Source organism: Rhincodon typus, chromosome 21 (assembly GCF_021869965.1).
Source record: "Rhincodon typus isolate 14 chromosome 21, sRhiTyp1.1, whole genome shotgun sequence".
Lineage (NCBI taxonomy): Eukaryota > Metazoa > Chordata > Chondrichthyes > Orectolobiformes > Rhincodontidae > Rhincodon > Rhincodon typus.
In genome coordinates, this window is record NC_063352.1 from 43068316 (window position 1) to 43088159 (window position 19844).

The window sequence follows — 19844 nt, forward strand, 5'->3', positions numbered from 1 at the left end:
TGGAAATAGGGGAAAGCTGTGTTTTATCAATGTGCATATGGAAACTGTTGCTGAGGTTTTTGTTTAATGTTAGTGAGGTAGAACCAAGGAAATGAGAAATAGGAGGGGGCCAAGGATGAACCTTGGGAGACATCATAAGTAATGGTATGAGAGTAAAAGGAGGAAACATGTCACATAATTTTCTGGCTAGGACTAGATAGATAACAATAGAATCAGGTAAAAATAGTCCTGCACTGTTGGGTGACAGCGGCTTCTGGTTGAATGTACGCTAGTTGAAAGTAAACATAAAATTTTACAGCTTTTCTAAATCAAACACATTATTTTAAACTATTAATTTGACTTTTTATCGTTTAAGCATAATGGTACGTAATCACTACCAGTTTCAGTATACACATCAAGTAAATGTGCTTTGATGGTAAATCCCTATGAAATGCTGAAAGATGAGAATATTTAGAAGTGATAACTTCTGGCTAAAATTTAATCAACTGCTGGTTTGAGCCATAGTTTGTTAAGGATATTGAATAGGATACTGGTGGTGATGGAGGCCCTTGCAGGGGAGGGGAAGGTGAGCAAGATCAGTTGGCTGGGGTTTCAGGCAAAGTCCAAAACTTAATCCTATGGCACACAATTGAGAAATGGGAAAGTGGTAGTTAGAAATGGGGTTGAAAAGAATACTCTCATTCCTCCAGGCTGCACATTAAGGTAAGCATCTTGAGAACAGCCTTGAGTGATTCATTTAATGACCATTGCTTAGGACAAGTGTAGACCTGGTAATCCTATAAACTCAGAAAGTAACTTCAATTCTTATCATGTTCAGGGCAAATCAATTTCTGGTTTGAGTTCTAAAGCAGGCTGCTAATCACCATATTCAAGGACATTTGCTGTTCACCAACACCCAAAACTGATATGGCCAGTGGATGTGTTTCTGATGCTGTTTAATCAGTGAAAGATGGCTCCATAAATTAGGTCTATTTGTCTGGCATGTGAAAATTGAACAAATGTCACTAGGTAACATCAATAACTCGGAGACTTTCTGCAGACTCCTCACTTAACTGTGCATATACAGTTATATTGCATTTAGATTCATTAACGCCTCCATTTCCCAGAGAATGTCATCAGAAATCACCAATTAAAACACAAACAGGGAAATGTAATAAATGGAACAATGAAAATAATCTTTTTTCATATTACTAATCTAAAAAACTCATTAAGAATGCTGCCACATTCTGCTTTAACAATATGCAAAAGAATTTCAATGTTTAACATTTAGCATCAATTGATGACTGTTTTGGACACTTAAAAATATTTTTTCTTCTACCAAACGCATATATAGGATATGTGTGGTAGTCAACATGCATTGTTTCACAGAAGAAAATATCCATTACATTTTAGTTACTGAAAGCTCACCGATCTGACTGATGCCAGTATATTGATAATGCTTCCATTCAGGCTTTGGCCATTATGAACAATATCTCCAAGTGAATAATAATCCTGAGGATCTTTCACAGGCAAATGCAACAGGGAGAGAAGCCTGGATTCAAGCTCCAGATCGTGGCACAATCTCACTGTTGAAAAGTTCTCACTGACTAGAAGTTTATAGCTACTAAATATGAAACAACAAACAATATTAATACCAAAGGTTTCAACTGCAGGATGAATCAGAAATGAAAGGAGTAATTATGTACTGCATTGTCTAAACTATTCTGTTAAACACTTCTTGGAAAATAGACCCAATTTGTTCTGAAAAACATACATCATCAGTCTGTTCAGATTGCTAGCAATCTTTTCAATCCTGTTGTTGGCACAAAACTAAGTTTTAGAATAGAACAAACTTGGGTTGAGTTGTCAATAAACTAATCTCACACCAATATGCAATTCTGTAAATTCAAATGCATATAAAATAGTTGAACTGTTTAATCTCATGACATTGCTCATAGATTAAAAACAAGAGACTAATTTCTGCTCATGGATTGCATATCTCTTCTGCATAGTTCTCACATTTTTATTATCTCAATTGCTGTCTTGTATTTTACTCCCATTTTCTGTAGGTCCAGAAGTGTCTCAAACATGAGGAAAAGGTGAGAATGACTGCCCTCGAAACAAGGCAATGTTTGATCCAGTGTGATATCAAGGAGCACTAGCAAAATTGAAGTCAATGGCAATGAGGGGGAATTTGTTCCCACTAGTCAAAGTCATAACTAGCAAAACGAAAGAAAGCAGTAGTTGTTGCAGACCAATAAACTGTCCCTGAATATCACTGCAGGAGTTTCTCAAGTCACTGCCCTAGGCGCAACTATCTTCAATTTCTTCATCAATCAAACTTTTCTCTCAAAGTGAGAATGCCACTGCATTAGTAATCCAGAGGCCAAGGCTAATCGTCTGGGGACAAAAATTCAAATCCAACTATGTCAGCTGGTGGAACTAAACTAAAATACAATAACTTTAGGAAGAATGTAAGGGTGTAGATCAACTTTAAAATCAGAATGGTTATAGGGGGATTAAGGAATTCAGCTATAAGCATACCTTTGGTCTGAGGACCACTGGCCAGGGTGATGAAGTACAGGTAACGTGCACCTCTCCAGCAGATCTTGAGGGTGCTGAACTTGGCTGTCTATAGCAGTCGCCAACTTGATCACGGACGTAGTCAGAATTTGCACAACACACTGCACTGCTGCAGCTTTGGCCAATGAAAGTCATTGCATTCACCATCCTTGCTCTGCCCATTTCTGTTTCTGCATATAGATTCTTACGAAATCCCCGAATGCAGACACTGCAGGCCTGGCCAGGTGCCTGGTCAATAGAGGTCCTCTGGATGCCAATGGCCTGGTGCGTTTTTTCCTCGACCAGCTGCAGAGCTGACACAGTGAAGTGCTGTCCAGATTTTGCTTTCAAACTTCCTAAGGCTAACGTTCCCACCAAGGTGTCAGTATCTGAGCTAGTGGGGCTGCAGGAGGCAGCCTTGTCAATGCTTTAGGGAGGGGTTGAGTGAGGTGACGTTAGCTGAGTATCATAATTGTTAGGGCTGCTGCACATGATCAAAAGGTGGCAAGATGTCCCGGGCAAGTGAGGAGGCAATGCAGAGGCCATGCAACGTAAAGTCAGAGTGACAGCCCTTGACATCAAGGCTGCATTCAATGCATGTGGCATCAAGGAGCCCGAGCAAAACTGGAATCAATGGGTATCAGGGGAAAATGTCTGTTGGTCGGAGTCATACCTGACACATAGGAAGATGGTCATGGTTGTTGCAGGTCCATCATCTAACCTCCAGGACACCTCTGCAGGAGTTCCTCAGGGTAGTGTCCTAGGCCCAACTACCTTCAGCTGCTTCATCAATGACCTTCCCTCCATAATAAGGTCAGAATTGGGGATATTTGTCGACGATTGCACAATGTTCACCACCATTCGTGAATCCTCAGATACTGCAGCAGTCCATGATCAACTGCAACAAGATCTGGACAATATCTAGGCTTGGGCTGACAGGTGGCAAGCAACATTCATGCCACACAAATGCCAGGCAATGACTCACCAATTAGAGACAATCTAACTTCTGCCCCTTGACATTCAGTGGTGTTACCATCACTGAATCCCCCGCTATCAACATCCTGGGGGTTATCATTGACCAAAAACTCAACTGGACTCACCACATAAACGCAGTGTCTACAAGAGCAGGTCAGAGGCTAGGAGTACTGCAGTGAGTAACTCACCTCCTGACTCCCCCCAAGCCTGTCCAACATCTACAAGACACAAGGCAGGAGCATGATAGAACACTCCCCACTTGCCTGGATGAAAGCAACTCTAACAACATTCAAGAAGCTTGACACCATCCAGGACAAAGCAGCCTGCTAGATTGGAACTAGGTCTTCAAGCATCCACTCCCTCCACCATTGACGCTCAATAGCAGCATTGTATACCATCTACAAGATACACTGCAGAATTTCACCAAAGATCCACAGACAGCATCTTGCCAACCTACAACCATTTCCATCCAGAAAGACAAGGGCAGGAGATACATGGGAACACCACTACGTGCAAGTTCCCCTCCAAGCCACTCACCATCCTGACTTGGAAATATATCGCGGTTCCTTCACCGTCACTGGGTCAAAATCCTGGAATTCCCCTCCTAAAGGCATTGTGGGTCAACCCACAGCAGGTGGACTGCAGTGGTTCAAGAAGGCAGCTCACCACCACCTTCTCATGGGCTACTTGGGACGGGTAATATTGGCAACGCTCACATCACTCAAATGAGTGAAGAAAAAGAAGTTCAGTGGTGTGGGAGGTTGGAGGCAGTAAGAGTGAGTGAGGAAGATGTTTTAGGCAAGAGTGCGAGTAGCAGAGTGTGAGCCTTGGCAGGTGGTGGCTATTGTAGCAGAGGTAGAGCAGGTGTAAGGTAACAGAGAAGTATGACACTTACTCAGCCGAATGGAAAGGGTCACTGATCTTCTTGCGGCACTGCTGGCCATTCCTCTTCATCATCCCAATGGTACGGTCCAGGTGGTGTTTTCAGATCATGTTGCGAGCGATGGTGCAGCCTCTTTTCTCAGTCCTCTTGAAAAGGACCCCTCTCCTTTGCACCACATCCACCATCTGGACTTCCTGGTCCCTGTTGAAGAATCATGACATTATGATCCCCTTCTTTAGCACGCTCAGACTTCATCCTTGACCGTGCAAGGCTGTTCTACAATGCCAGTGCTTATCTGGGTGCACAGTGGCCTTTTAAATATGGCACAAGCATCAGGAATGCTGACAAAACCTGCCCCATGTGTCACATTAGTGTAGAATCCAGAGTGCAGGATTTTCTTCTTTTATTCACATTGTTATCCATGTCTCTGCTTCATCATTAAGCTGTAGGGACTCAAAGCATACTGCAGCTTGATGGTGTAATTATCACCGTTCTGAACATTGATAGCAAGATCCTCCCAACCATTAAATGTCAAGGCTACCAAGTTCGGTGGGTCTTTATTGCATTTTCTTTGTCCTCACCTGGAATGTTTGGCCACTTGAAGACAACAAGACCTAGTTAGGGGTAATGCTCTTGACCATCCAGATACAGTGCTCAAAGATATGTAGGTAGAAAATTGGCCTGTTCAGTCAGATGTGAACTCATTAAAAACTCACAACCCTGAGTAGATGTCATTCTTGCGACTGCTGATGATCAACGACTAGTAGCCCAAGCTTGGATGTTATTTAAGCGTTACCATAAATTGGCATGGCCTCCTTCACTATTGAATGACTTTTGGTTGTATGTTGTCAGCAAACCAAATCTTATGATGGAAGGAAGGTCAACGATAAAACAGGTGCAGATGGCTCGGTTAAGGACACTAACATGAGGAAGTGTTGCAGTAATGGTGGACCTCTGATGAACAATGACCATCTTCTTGTTTATGATATATGAATCTATCTATTTCAGATCTCAATTTGCCATGTATTCCTTGATACTATACCTAGGCAAATGCTGTCTTGGTGCTGAAGACGGTTACTTTCACCCTTCATAAGAAAACAGGGATGTGAGTAGGTCATTTAGCTCCTTAAGTTTGCTCTATCATTCAATGAGATCATAGATGATCTGCCACCTTTCTGCCTCTCTCTCAATATCTTTGGTTAACAGTAATTCAATAATTGTAAATTTAAAGTTAACAATTGTAAATTTGGGATACAAGTTACATCCTTCCCATCAGTGCACCATCACCCCTACTCTCTGTCTCCTGCTACTCAGACAAAATAAGAGCCCATGGTGCTGGGGGTTGTACATTAGCGTAGATAGAGCATTAGCTATGTAATAGAAGGTGGAAATGGGATAAAAGGAGCATCTTCAGGATGGGGACCTGTGGGGAGGATGCAGAGATGCTTCAGTGATTTAGATGAGTGGCAAATGCGTGGCAGATGAAGTAAGATGTGCCTAAATACGAGGCTATCCACTTAGGTAGCAAAAAGAAGAAGGTAAGTTATTATCTGAAAGGCAAAGATTAGGAAAGGGGGAGTGCAATGAAACTTGGGTGTCCTTATATGCCAGTCACTGAAAGTAAACATGCAGGTGTGCAGGTGGTGAAGAAGGCAATGGCATGCTGGTATTCATTTCAACAAGATTGGAGTACAGGAACGGGGATGTCTTGCTGCAATTGTACAGTGTCTTGGTAAGATCATACCTGGAGTACTGTGTGGAGTTTTAGTTTCTTTATCTGAAGAAGGATGTTCTAGCTATGGAAGGAGTGCAATGAAAGTTCACCAGACTGATTCCTGGAATGGCAGGTAGGATGTTTGAAGACAGACTGTATCAGTGAGGACTATATTCATGGGATTTTAGAAGAATGAGGAAGGATCTCATAGAAACCTATGAAATTGTAACACGACTAGCCAGGGTAAATGCAGGAAGTTAAGTTTCTGATGACTGGAACTGTCCAGACACAGGGCTCACAGTTTAAGGATACAGGGTAAACCCTTTAGGATTGAGATGAAGAGAAATTTCTTCACCCAGAGGGTCGTGAGTCTGTGATATTCTCTGCCATTAAAAATGGTTGAGGCTCAAACATGGGATATTTTCAAGGAGTACAATATAGCTCTTAGGGCTAAAAGGGTCAAAGGGTATGGATGAAGTGTGGGAACCAAGCACTGAACTCGATGATCACCCGTGATCATACTGAATGGTGGAGGATGTTCAAACGGCTGAAAGACCTACCCCTGCTCCTATTTTCTAATGCTTTTATTGGTGCGTGGCTGCGATTGTTTACAATGTGTAACGACAACTTGGATGATGAAAGTGAAATTACTATCACCAAGTTACAGATGATACAAAAATAGGTAGGAAGGCAAGCAGTGAGGATGATACTGTGAGTCTGCAGATGGATACAGACAGGCTAAATGAATGGGCAAAAACTTGGCAGATGGAATGTAATGTGGTAAAATGAGAGCCCAGGCACTAAATTTAATCTTTGTATTAGAGTTAACTTTATAAAAATGTTTGTTTTTGTACAATTCTTTAGAATTTCATGACTTAAAACTATGCATTGACTGCATGTATAAAAATAGTTCACTACACTTTCTTTTAGATACTCTATAGAACAATTTGCTTAGATTAATATTTTGTGATCTTCTGTGATAGTTTTATATAATTTTGAGGGTATGAGCAACTTATTACACTACATCATTTGTTTTTAAAAGATTATAGGAAATTAACTGGCTTGAAGCATGAATAAATGGTCAGTGATAAGTGTCTGATATAATAGAAACTTGCATCATTAAGCGAAAATTGGGATGTTAAGCACGAACAATCATTGGCTTTTGATACTATACTTTCTATTGCTAAAAGAAATAGGTTAAAAAAAACTATCCTCTTATCTTGGCAAAAAAATGTCACAAAAATAACTAAAATAAACCATAATGAAGAGGATGGGCCCATGGATCATTGTCAATTTAAGGATCAAATCATAAGACAATGGTTAGTGAGGTCAGTAGATGACCATCACTTTTACTGACAATAAATCAGAAATTGAGCACGCACTATGCAGCCTGCCCAAGACTAACTATGAACTCTCCATACATTACCCGGATAACTAGGAGTTTGATTATGGAATACCTGGACCAGAGTTCGGACACATCGCATATTATGCTATTGGTTGTGATTTAGAAAGGATTAATTAGGCCTACTTTAACATAAATAAAACGGCTCCTACTTTTTAGTTGTGTGTTGTGAAGTTTTCTGCCTCAACTATCCTCCCAAGCAGAGCATTCCAGACATCTAACGACCTCTGGGTGGAAAAGTTTTTCTTCAAATCCCCTCTAAACCTCCTGCCTTTTACTTTAAAATTATGCCTCCTTGTTACTGACCCTTCAACTAAGGGAAACAGCTGCTTTCTATTCACCCTGTCCATGCTCCTCATAATCTTCTACGCTTGTATCAGGTTCCCCCTCAACCTTGTCTGTTCCAAAGAAAACAACCAGAGCTTATCCAGCTCCTCTTCATGAAATGCTGAAACGCTCCATCTCAGACAACATCCTGATGAATCTCGTCTGAATTCCACCCATGCAATCATGTACTTCTTATAATGTTGTGACCAGAACTGCACACAGTTATCCAGCCATGGCCTAGCTAAAGTTCTGTACAGGTCCAACATGACGCCATGGTCTTATAAGTTTACTGTATGTCTATTTAAATACCCTAGTAACCTGTCCTGCTACCTTCAGGAATCTGGACAAACACCCCAAGACAAAAACCTCTGTTGAGTCCTGAGGAAGGGTAATGCCCGAAATGTCAACTGTTCCTTTCCTCCAGATGATGCTTGGCCTGCTGTGTTCTTCCAGCCTCCTGTTTGTCCACCTAGGTTTCCAGCATCTGCAGTTTTTTGTCTCTAACTAAGTTTTACCACTGCAAAGTCTCTTCAAGGAATGCCCACTTTGAAGAAGTTCTCTGCCTCCCTCAGACGTGAACTCAGTGAGTCACTTTCTCACTGCCACACTGCTGTGACCTCTTCAGCCCTTTGACCACACCACGAAACAAACCCACTACTACAGCCACGTGACCTTTCTCAGCTCCTGTCAGTCCTGAAGAAAGGTTATACCTGAAATGTTAACTGCTCGTTTCCCTCAGATGCTGCCTGGCCTGCTGTGTTCTTCCAGCCTCCTGTTTGTCCACCTTGGATTCCAGCATCTGTAGTTTTTTCTGTCTCTAAGAAAAGCCTCTGTTCCTCTGAGCTTCCCTTGCCTTGCCATTCATTGAGTACTTCATTGTCTTGCTGCTTCTTCTAAAGTGTATCACCTCACATTTATCAGGGTTAAATTTCATCTGCCACTGATCTGCCTATTCATCTGACCAAGCCAGTTATATCCTCTTTTAAGCTGAGACCTTCTTCCTCATTATCAACAACCCAGTCAAGCTTTATCATCTGCATCCCTCCTACATCCTCATCTACATCATTTATGAATATCACAAACTATGGAGGACCCAGCACTGATCCAATGGTATGCCACTGCACACAGGGCTCCAGTCACTCAAATAGTCTTCTATCACCATCCTCCATCTCCTATCACAAAGCCAATTTTGGATTCATCTTGTTGAGTTACCCTGGATCCCATGGGCTTTTACCTTCTTTATAAGTTTCCCATGTGGGACCTTATCAAAGGCCTTGCTGAAATCCATATAAACTACATTAACTGTCCTAGCTTCATCCAAAACTTGGTCACCTCCTCGAAACATTCCACCATTTTTATTCAGCATGACCTCACAGTGACAAAGCCACACTGATTGTCCCTGATCAAAACTGTGCCTCTCTAAATTAGAGATTAATTTTCTCCCTCACTGGTTTATCCAATAGTTTCCCTAACACTGATGTTAGACTCACTGGTCAATCTCTGCTGTCCAGTCCTCTAGCAGCTCTCCTGTGGCCAGAGACGATTTAAAAGTTTGAGTCAAGGCCTCTGTATTTTCCTGGAGAAACACAGCAGGCCAGGCAGCATCAGAGGAGCAGGAAAGTTGGTGTTGCGGGTCGGGACCCTTCTTCAGAAAAAGAAGGGTCCCGACCCAAAACATCAACTTTCCTGCTCCACTGATGCTGCCTGGCTTGCTGTGTTCCTCCAGCTTCACACTGTGTTATCTCTGACTCCAGCACTGGCAGTTCTTACTATCTCTCTGTATTTTCCTCCCTTGTCTCCCACAACAGCCTCGGATGGAACTCATTTCGATCTGGATATTGATCCACGTTTAAATCTGCCAAATTCTCCAAATCCTCCTTGCTTCTTATTTCAAGCTGTTCAAGAACTTCACAGTCCATTTTCCCAAATTCTGTACTTATATCCTCCTTCTCCCAAGTATAGACAATGCAAAGTAATGATTTAACACCCAACCAATGTCTCACTCTACCATTTGCAAAAATCAAAAACAGAGAGCTAGAGAAACAATGTGGATCTGGCAGCATCTGTTGATAGAAAACAGTTAACATTTCAAGTCCAGTTACCCTTCATTAGAACTAAAGATAGCTGAGGAAGGGTGAAACTTAATCTTCCATTTGCCAAAGCTTACCCATTTGTTTCACATATCAATATCTCTTTGTAAATTTATGTTTCTGTCTATACCGCTTACAATGTCACCTAAATTTATTCATCAACAAAGGTGGATATGTAATTTTCTATCTTGTCATCCACATTGTTAATAAATATGATGAATAGTTCAGGATAAAACATTAATCCTTCTGGGACACTAGCAGGTGCCTCTAGCCATGCATATATCTGCCTATTGACCCTGCTCTCTCTCTACAGCTGCTCAATTAATTTCCTAGCTAGGTCAATATTTGCCTTCAATTTTAGCTTGCAGTGAATTACAAGAGATGTTATCAAATGCTCCCTGGAAAAGCATCTACTTACAGTTCTTTGTCTACTATATTAGTCACTCTTCCAAAAAACATAATCGGATTTTCTTAGTCTTCACTTTTCAGAGGTGTTCATTTAATCAAACTAGATACAAAGATTGGTGGAGTTGCAGGTAGTGAGGAGGATTGTCAGAGGTTACAGCAAGATTTGGATCAGTTGGAGGCATGGGCAGAAAAATGGCAGTTGGAGTTTAATCTGGACAAAAGTGAGGTGATGCATTTTGGAAGGTCAAGTACAGATGGAAGTTATACAGTGAATGACAGAACCCTTAGGAGTATTCATATGCAGAGGGATCTGGGCGTGCAGGTCCACAGATCACTAAAGGTGACAGAACAGGTAAGTAAATTGGTAAAAAAGGCCTATGGCATTCTTGCCTTCATTGGAAGGAGCATTGAGTATAAAGATAGACAAGTTATGCTGCAGCTTTATAGAACCTTAGTTAGGCCACATTTAGAATATTGTGTACAGTTCTGGTCACCACACTACCAGAACAATGTGGATGTTTTGGAGAGGGTACAGAAAAGGTTTACCAGGATGTTGCCTGGTTAGGGGTATTTTAGCTATGAAGAAAGGTTGGATAGATTGGAACGCAGGAGGTTGAGGGCTGGGGGGGCGGCCTGATATAAATTTCTAAGATTGTGAATGGCATAGATAGAATGGAAAGTATGAGGCTTTTTTCCAGGGTGCAGTGGTCAATTACTAGGGGACACAGGTTCAAGGTGCGGGGGCAAAGTTTAAAAGACATGTGGGAGGCACATTTTTCACACAAACCGTGGGGAGTGCCTGGAACACGCTGCCAGAGGTGGTGGTGGAAGCAGACACAATAGCAGAATTCAAGAAGCACCAGGATGAATACATGAACAGGAAGGGAACTGAAAGATATGGATCCTGTGAGTGAAGACACTTTTAGTATGGAAGAGCAAAACGTGTCGGCGCTGGCTTGGAGGGCTGAAAGGCCTGTTTCTGTGTTGTATTGTTCTTTGTTTTTTTGTTTGTAAATGTCCACAATTTACAATGCTCTGTTCCATAAAGAGCCACTGCAGATCTAACTTATTAAAAATGGAACTTGCAGATCAGACAGCACTGTGGAACTGACATAGTGAATTCAAAACGACATCCCAATGTGGTGATGGTGTTCTTTCAGTTTGGTGGGTCCCTTCAACAGCTTCCATCATTCTTCACCTCTCTCCCTTGCCATTGTATTTTGAAGACAACGTATCACAAATATTTTAGTTATATTTGACCAGAAACTATATCTAAAGTGGTAACAGCTGAACACTTTAAATCACATTCGAGGGCATCATGCACTCATATTAGAATTGACTAGGGAAGATATAACTCTGAATGTACCTTGAAGTAGATGGACTGAATCTTTCCTCCTTTTCCACATCCTTGGCTTGTACTAGTGGATTTTCAATTACAACTAGCAAAAAATATTTTCAAATTATAAAGTACATAGATACATTATCTTTGAAGCTCTGTATACTGTATTAAGAAAGAGGGTCAACCAAGTGAGGGGGGAAAACAATCTTAGTATATTAAACTTGGGTCCCTAAAAGGCAACCAGTGGAAAACTCAGGATTGGCTTACTGACAGAACAAAGAACTACTTTGTGATAATATGACTGAAAAGTCCAAAAGCTCTAAAGAGGAGCAAAATACATGTAAAATAGTAGTACTATCACAGTATCCCTCTTTTAAAATAGGCCCAATATCCTGTTCACACCTTTAAGATATAAAAAGTTGACATTGCTATGTATTCATTCCATAACTTTAAACTAAGTCTCAGAAAGAGATGTCATATCAAATCTTTTTACATGACATTATGGCCCGAGTCTTCCAAGCAGCAGTGGCAAAAACTTTGTGCGCAAGGGGTTCTCCTGACATTGTAATGAGCACATTTCTTTCATCTGTGGAACACCATCAGAGTGGTTCTGGGAGAGGGCAGCAGTCAGGTGGTCAGGGGCATAGTTGGATTGGGGTTGTAATTGGGTTGAGTGGGAAGGGGGCGGGGTAGTCAGGTCACTGAAGGTAATCAGATCAGGGTAGGGATTAAGCAGGTTAGTGGGGGAGAGCTGTGCTGTTGGGTCAGTTTAGCAGTCAGGTCAGAGGAGCAAGAGCTAGGTGGTCAGGGGATGGTTGGGTCTAGTTTGGGGGATAGAAGGACATTGGTTGAGGAGTAAGGGGATACTGATGGGTGTGGAGTCAGTTGTGGAGTTGCCCAGGTGTTAAATCAACCTTTGACTCTTTAACTTTTCCTGATTAACTATCTGATAAATACCACGGACCCATCCTGATTCTCTGACTCGAGATCAGCAGGGAAATTGCTCATTGAAAACTCAAGATTTCATGGCATTTCATACATGGATCCAATGGTTAGGACTTGCACGATTTTCTGGCACACATCTTCCAGCGTCTGCCCAATCTGAATCTGAATTCTGAGAGTCTAATTGATTCTTTTGGAGGGTTCCAAGTGGAGTGCAATTGCCCACTGGAAATTCATTTTTTCAGGCAATTCCCATGCAGTCAGCTGCAGTGGGAACTCCACATGGTGCTACTGAGCAGTGACTATCTGAAAATCAGGATATCTAGTCAAATTTACATCTCAGACCATGTAACCAATTACCTCAATAAGAAGAGAGTTAAAAATACTCTAAAATTAGAATATGGTGTGGGGGCATCAAAATCTGCAGTTAAAAGTCTAGCAAAAAAAAACTATAAAAGAATAGAATGGTATGAGTTAACAGTTCCAGGAACATGATAAAAATCAACTGTAAACCGGTTTGCATTTTGACAGGCCAGAATGTATTGTATTAATTAGATTATTTTTCACAATTCTATTTCCTGTAGTCAGCATTCAAGAGTTGGAATTTTGCTAATCCCTAATTAATGCAGAATGACCGGCTTCAGAGAAACACACAGCCAAAGTCAGCCAAACCAACATGAAAGTGAGCTTCAAGTCACTCCTGGTTTGAATCTAAGCTCTTAAAAACTGCACAGTCATAAAGCTAATTTTATTGATGTAATCTGTATAAACAATAGATAAAAGGCAAAATAACAAAAAACATGCAATAACTTAAGACACAGTGTATAATCCTGTAAAACAGGAATTAAAAAACACCACAAACATTTGATAAAATGATTACTAGAATTTATCACTAAAGATACCAATCGAAAGCATATCCAGCATTCCTAAAACTCCCAAATTATCAGCAAGTTGCAGATTCATGGGCTCCTATTCCTTATTTGTGTTCTCTGACTCCTAGAAGGGTATATAGTTGTCAACAATCACTGTTCAGGCTGACAGAACTATTGATATATGCAGACATCAACACCTCAGTAAAACATGGGTTCATTTCTTTGATAGTCCGAAAAGCATGCAAAACATGCAAACTGCATGTTGTCCTGAAAAATGGACATTTGGATAAACATCTTAGGACTATTGATGTATATGGAATCATTTCAAAGAACAAATCATTTTCTTCATGAAGTCTATGGGTAATGGGGGCAAGGTTGATACAGTAGAAAATACATTTCGACTAACTATCAAGGGCCTAAGGGTCTGACAATCTAAACTTAAAGACTGTTAGCATTTATAACTAACAAAACAATTGGAGTAGAGTGTGACTGATGTTTTAAGCAAAGTATGTGTCTTGGATGAACTAAATTGTTGAAAATCAATATGCATATGGATCATTTAACACATTGTTTGAATGGTACACGTTTCCTTCAAAATAATATGCAACATACATGTGAAAAGTACACATGCTATGAAATATTTCTGTTTTGAGGTTTATTTTATTAGCGAGTCAGTTAATTAAAACGTACCGCAGTCCCCAATTCGGAAACTGTTTGAGAGCCCTCTTACATATTCTTCTCTCCCCCATGAAACTACATTGATGAAGTAAACTGGACAATCCCGAATTGTGAAAGTAAAAGTGTATCTTTCTGTTCCAATGTCTAAAGAAAGTAAACAAAATGTTACCAAATTGTATGCATTTGTACTTCTAACACAACGTGTAAATATCTAGATTGTTACTGATTTAAACTATCAATGTACATCTGAATGTACTGCAGTAATTCAACAAGGCAGTTCACCTCCACCTTCTCAAGGGCAACGAGAGATGGGCAATAAAAACAAATGCTGGCCAGCCAGTGACACCCATGTCCCGTGAGTGAATAAAAATAAAATACAATATACACACTGACATCACAATTTTTAAACTAGTAAAGAGAAAAGCCATTTACTTCTGCTTTCTCCCTTCCTTCAGGAGGATTCTGGAAGTTTCAAGCACCTTTATATGTAGAGAAAAGCTTTCCCATCAACTTTTATTTATTCTAATTACATAGAAATTGTAAAACACAAAATTTCAGTTCAACCAGTTTTTGTTGGTGTTTACTCTTCAGATTTCGCTTTTCTCCACCTTTGCTTCAACCATCTACTTTAAGTGTTCTGAAATACTTAAATTATCTCTACTCCTCTCACTACCTTGGAATATATTCACAGTCTCGGTATTGTGTGTAAAAAAAAGTTTCTTGTTTCTGTCCCAAATTTCTACAATTTAACATGAGGGATGGGATTTTACAAAGGACCATGAATTCAGACTTCAGTGCAGTGTGGCTTAGAAAATTGTGGTCCCAAAGCCCAGGTTGGAACCCCTATTCCTCCAAGACAATTCAAGTTTTCATTGGACTAATAGTAGAGAGGGGGCAGGGAAGGAGTTTTCCTCCTATTAAAGGCCCCAAGGAGCTGTATGGAATGGAATTCAATTTTCAACATCTTTTCCAGCACACCTGAACATATTTGAACGTGCACCTTAATGGTCATGTAGAGCCATTTTAGGCCAGTCTCATTCAAACTCAGCCTGGCGAGGTGCTGCCTGCTCAAATTAGCAAAGCAACCTCCACTACAGCTGTGCCAGTCAGGTAATTTCTGCCTCATACTTATTGGCTGTAATTGGGTTCCATGTTTGTCTCCTCGGCAATATGGCCATTTGAACTGAAAATCCCATTGCAATTGTGAAGCAGCTCAGGTGCAGAGTCAAGACCCAGAATTTGTCCAAACACTGGATTCTTGGCCTAGCAGTGAAAAATCTGTTCCAGAGCTGTTTCCAGTTTCCCTGTCCTTTCATTATTCTAAACACTTCTAACAAATGTGCCTAATTGCAGCATGTTAACCTGTTGGCCTTAAAGGGACATCAACTTAACATTTACAGAAGAATAATATATTTTGCATAACATGGTCTTTTACTTTGGCAGTCCTTGAGATCATAGCTGACTTGTTTGTATTCTTGCTCAGCTGGATTCTGAAATGGCCGATAAGTTGAATAACAACCCACAGTCTCTGCAACATGCAAGGTGGTGCTTGAAGGTTGGTTAATTCGGTTTACATGCCTTCCCCGATGCTTGACTGCATTTCCACACATTCACGGCAAAGTCTTTTGATGTGTTTCATGCCTTTCAGAATGAGCTTTTTCCGTTTTTTGTTGGTCATAAGCCATACATCTGTCATGAGTCCTTTGGTATGTTTGATCTCTTCTGGAATGCTTTGAGGATATCCCAAAATCATGTCCCTATTTTCCTGGAAGTCTCCAGCTGCAACAGTGTTCTGAAAAGAACAGTTGCTTCAGGGTCTGGTTTAGACCACCCTTCTTGCCACTAGATTTGGAGGAATTCACTGGTGGCACTTCTCCAGTGCTTTGAGGTGCTTATGTAGCTTTTCCAAGTCACCAAAACATAAACAAGGATCACCAAGGATCCTCAAATATTCTTTTCTTCAGTTGGCCAAAGGCTGAGCTGACACATTTATGGCCGTTATAGATTGTGACATCTGCGTCTTCCTTAGTCAAGACAGTAGTCCTATTATAAACAAAAGGCTCCGGTTTTCCATGATCTCACTACTGATCTTAACCTCTGGGGCAGGTACAGGGAAGTGGATGGAAAAGGACCTTAATTTTCATGGTTTTTGCTGAAAGGCACGTTTTCTCATATTTTTCAGGCAAGCTGGCAATGATTTGGAGCTCAATTCCTGAGTGAGTAGATACCTATGTGTATTCTGTGTACTGAAGCACCATAGTTGAGATTTAAGCAGTTGTGTGTTTTACATGATATAATGCACCTGGTCACTACAAAATAGATCTTGAGACTCATCATGAGCAATTACATATATTTATTTTGTACAGTCAAATCTAACATTTGCAAATTTATGAAGAAAAATTTATACTAACAGGCAAGAGCTCCTTTAGTGACTATGTGCTAACCATGTTAAAGAAAATTCAGGGTGCCGTTTACAATAAACAGGTCTAATATTGTAATAGCGCCTCAATTAAAATGAGAGAAAATTATTTTAAAATAAGTTCTGTTTATAGTTATTTTTAAAAATAAACTAAAATGACTTTATTAGGAATAAAGTGAAATAAACAGTACTTTGTATTTCTTAAACCGACATCAACAGATTTTGTTTTGGAACTTAGGATGATCCAGTCCTGAAGAAGGGTAACACCTGAAATGTCGATTGCTCTTTTCCTCCAGATGCTGTCTGGCTTGCTGTGCTCTTCCAGCATTCTGTTTGTCCATCTTGGTTTCCAGCATCTGCAGTTTTATTTGTGTCAATCTACTTTCTGTATTTTTTTTTTAAGTATTGACTATTACCAAGCAACGGCATAATAATGAATTTGTTGTAAAGTCACTGTTCAGTCATTTTACTCCCCAACTACATTTATGTTTCCTATCGTAGAAACACGTTTAGGGCTCAATGCTGTTTCAGTACTGTTCTCAAAGATCTTCACAAATTACATTAAGTGAAATAAAGCAATATTATCTTTTAATATATAGAGTAGATGATTACTTCCAAAACTATTATTTGAAATTCTTCCTTAATTTATCTTCAAATTCTTCAGACTGCCCAAGAGTATAGACTTTGACTGATTGGCTTTCAGACCTCTGGCAATGCTTCCCTGAAATAACCACCAGGGGATGCACAAGATTGCTGAGAATGACAGTGTCTTAATGTACAGCAACATCTATTTTCCCACTTCAAAGATCTGATTATTTGAATTCTGAATTCACCTGGGTGGTTCCCTGAAATGGCCATTGTGTATGACCATATTACTGACAAAGATAGAAAAACTGCTTGCAAAGACCGAAGACTCAAATGATGAAATTCCACAGATTTAAAATAAAGAGAAATAAATATAATACTTCCACTTCAGAGAATAAAATTTAAAGTACTTTTTACATAGATAGGACATGGAAGCATTTTGAACTGGAGGTTTCTCTTTTTCTTTATTCCCTTTCAGTTAACATCTCACAGAACTTTGTAACACAGATGGTGTAGTGCACAGGACTATGAAGGGTTAGCAACACATGCTCTGTTTATCAGATTTGTGGGGGTTCTGGTGTAACACCTAAGTGCAACAAATAATTTTCCTCGATTAACCTAACACAGTATTAATGGTCACTAAAGGAGCTCTTCAGCAATGAATTAGAAAACATGTCATATTATGTTAACAAATAAACTTGTGTGTTTTTCAGTGTCAACCAAGTAGTCTAGCTGCATTTTAAACCAAAAACGTTCAATTTCATGAATTTTAGTAGAGATCTTTGCAAGTAATCACACAAATTACAAAATAATAAGCAGAATTTTTACCTAAATATACTGCAAGAATGGGAGAATTATTAAGTATGAGAAAATGTCTAATGGGTTATATCTGGAGAAAATTTTGAATATATTTGTAGATGTTAATAGATTAAAATATTTTCAAACCATGAATGCCTCTGACAAAACAAGCTCAGTCAACAAATTACTGAAGCAATGCTGATAAAAGACCATGCATTTGGTGCTGGCTTTGGTTTTTCAATGCAAAAACAATTAAGGACACTGAGAAGTCAGGTGTAGTAGTGATAACCATAATGAGCAAAGCTCTCCTCTTCTCTGCTATAACACGATGCCCAAGCTGTGAAGACTACTCCTTATGCTACCAATGTGAACTGTTCCATTTTCCTCACAAATCATATTTTCTGTTTCTTTGCAAGTGCTGGTATTTTGCTGATATTGGATTGTGAAGCCTCATTATAAAGAAATAGACTGAGGCTGCCACGATTCATTTAATATTGGCCTCATCAGAGATAAGAAGAAGAAAACTTGAACACTTCACAATGTGTTAGATGAACGCACAACCTTCTGAACTGGAAAATAGAACCGAGCAGACAAAATATAGCATGAGTCTCACGAAAAAGCATTTTAAGAGCCATATTTGAGGGGTGACTTGGATCTGGATAGAAAATTGTGAAAACCACAGAAAATTGCTAATTGCGATCAAGCAGTGCAAGAAGGAATAAATATTTGAAGTAAATGAGGTGAAATTGCATATGTTGAAGACCGAAATGTGGAGAAAATAAGCAATTTGTAACAATGGAAATGTAGCTAGATTAGCACTATGAATACACCAGTAAAGCTAGCCCCAAAACAGGCAAAAGATCAACTGAAAATATGAGGTCAGCACAACACGCACCCTGCCCTGAACAATAATTTAAACATGGAAACTGGATTTGGATAAGTTGCCCAAAATACCTAAATGTATTCATATTTATCTTCAGTTGCTTTACTTTTCCTAACATGAGAATACTTACAAGAGGATTAAAAATAGGTTGATTTAAAACATAGACACAATGAGGTTACCAATGTTAGATCTAACAGTATGTCATGCATCAACAGACATGTCAATTAAATGCTACATAAAAGTACAAAGCTGTCCAAATTAGACAGCCTGTCAATTTAACAAACACAAAGGTCACGGCTAATATTCATTTTTGTCATTACATTTTACAAGAACATCATATGCTCCTTACAGAGAAAACTATGCATTTATTAAATTAGTTACAGCAGTAGCTTGCACTTTCACTCACCGAAACTGGTAACAGGCTTCTGAATCAATATCATAGATTGAATTCATACATATATAATATTGAATAAACTTTAATTTTTATGTCAATAATATTACGAATTCTGCAAATGCCAGAAAATTGTAAATCAACCAAAAACTGATTCTATACAACCTTTTTTCTTAAAAAAAGAACACAAATACTCAACTTTTTCGGTCTGGAAATCCTTTCGCATCAATTTTACCAATCACTATTCCAGCCACATTCTGAAATGAATAAAATAACGTACTGTGTTTAATACTACAAGGAGTCAATATCGAATATTAATTTTTGTTAAACCATTAATTAGTGTAGTTTTGTACCATTCAGTGTATTATTAGGTTTACTGACACCCATGTATTGTTTGGAGGCTGCAGTGGCATAGTTACTTGTATGCCAGAAAAGTATTTCTGGACACAACCGACAATACAACTTGATGCAAATCCTGATGATACCTGAATGCAGTAAAGACAAACAGTGCTAATCCCATCTTCAGAAAGACATTTTGTGTTATTTTGCTTAACACACAGTGTGGCATATGACTAAACCACTGTGAACCCTGGCACT

General features: G+C 39.6%; 1 protein-coding gene across 1 annotated transcript in view; it reads right to left on the bottom strand.

Annotated features, from left to right (window-relative positions):
• Window positions 1-19844, bottom strand: part of meiob (meiosis specific with OB-fold) — a 48855-nt gene that overhangs the window by 27500 nt on the left and 1511 nt on the right. The window contains exons 3-6 of the mRNA XM_020529601.2: window positions 19447-19504; window positions 14184-14315; window positions 11707-11779; window positions 1408-1603 (exon numbers count right to left, since the gene is read on the bottom strand). Coding sequence (XP_020385190.1) covers window positions 1408-1603; window positions 11707-11779; window positions 14184-14315; window positions 19447-19504 — 459 coding nt within the window. The remainder of the gene's footprint in view (window positions 1-1407; window positions 1604-11706; window positions 11780-14183; window positions 14316-19446; window positions 19505-19844) is intronic.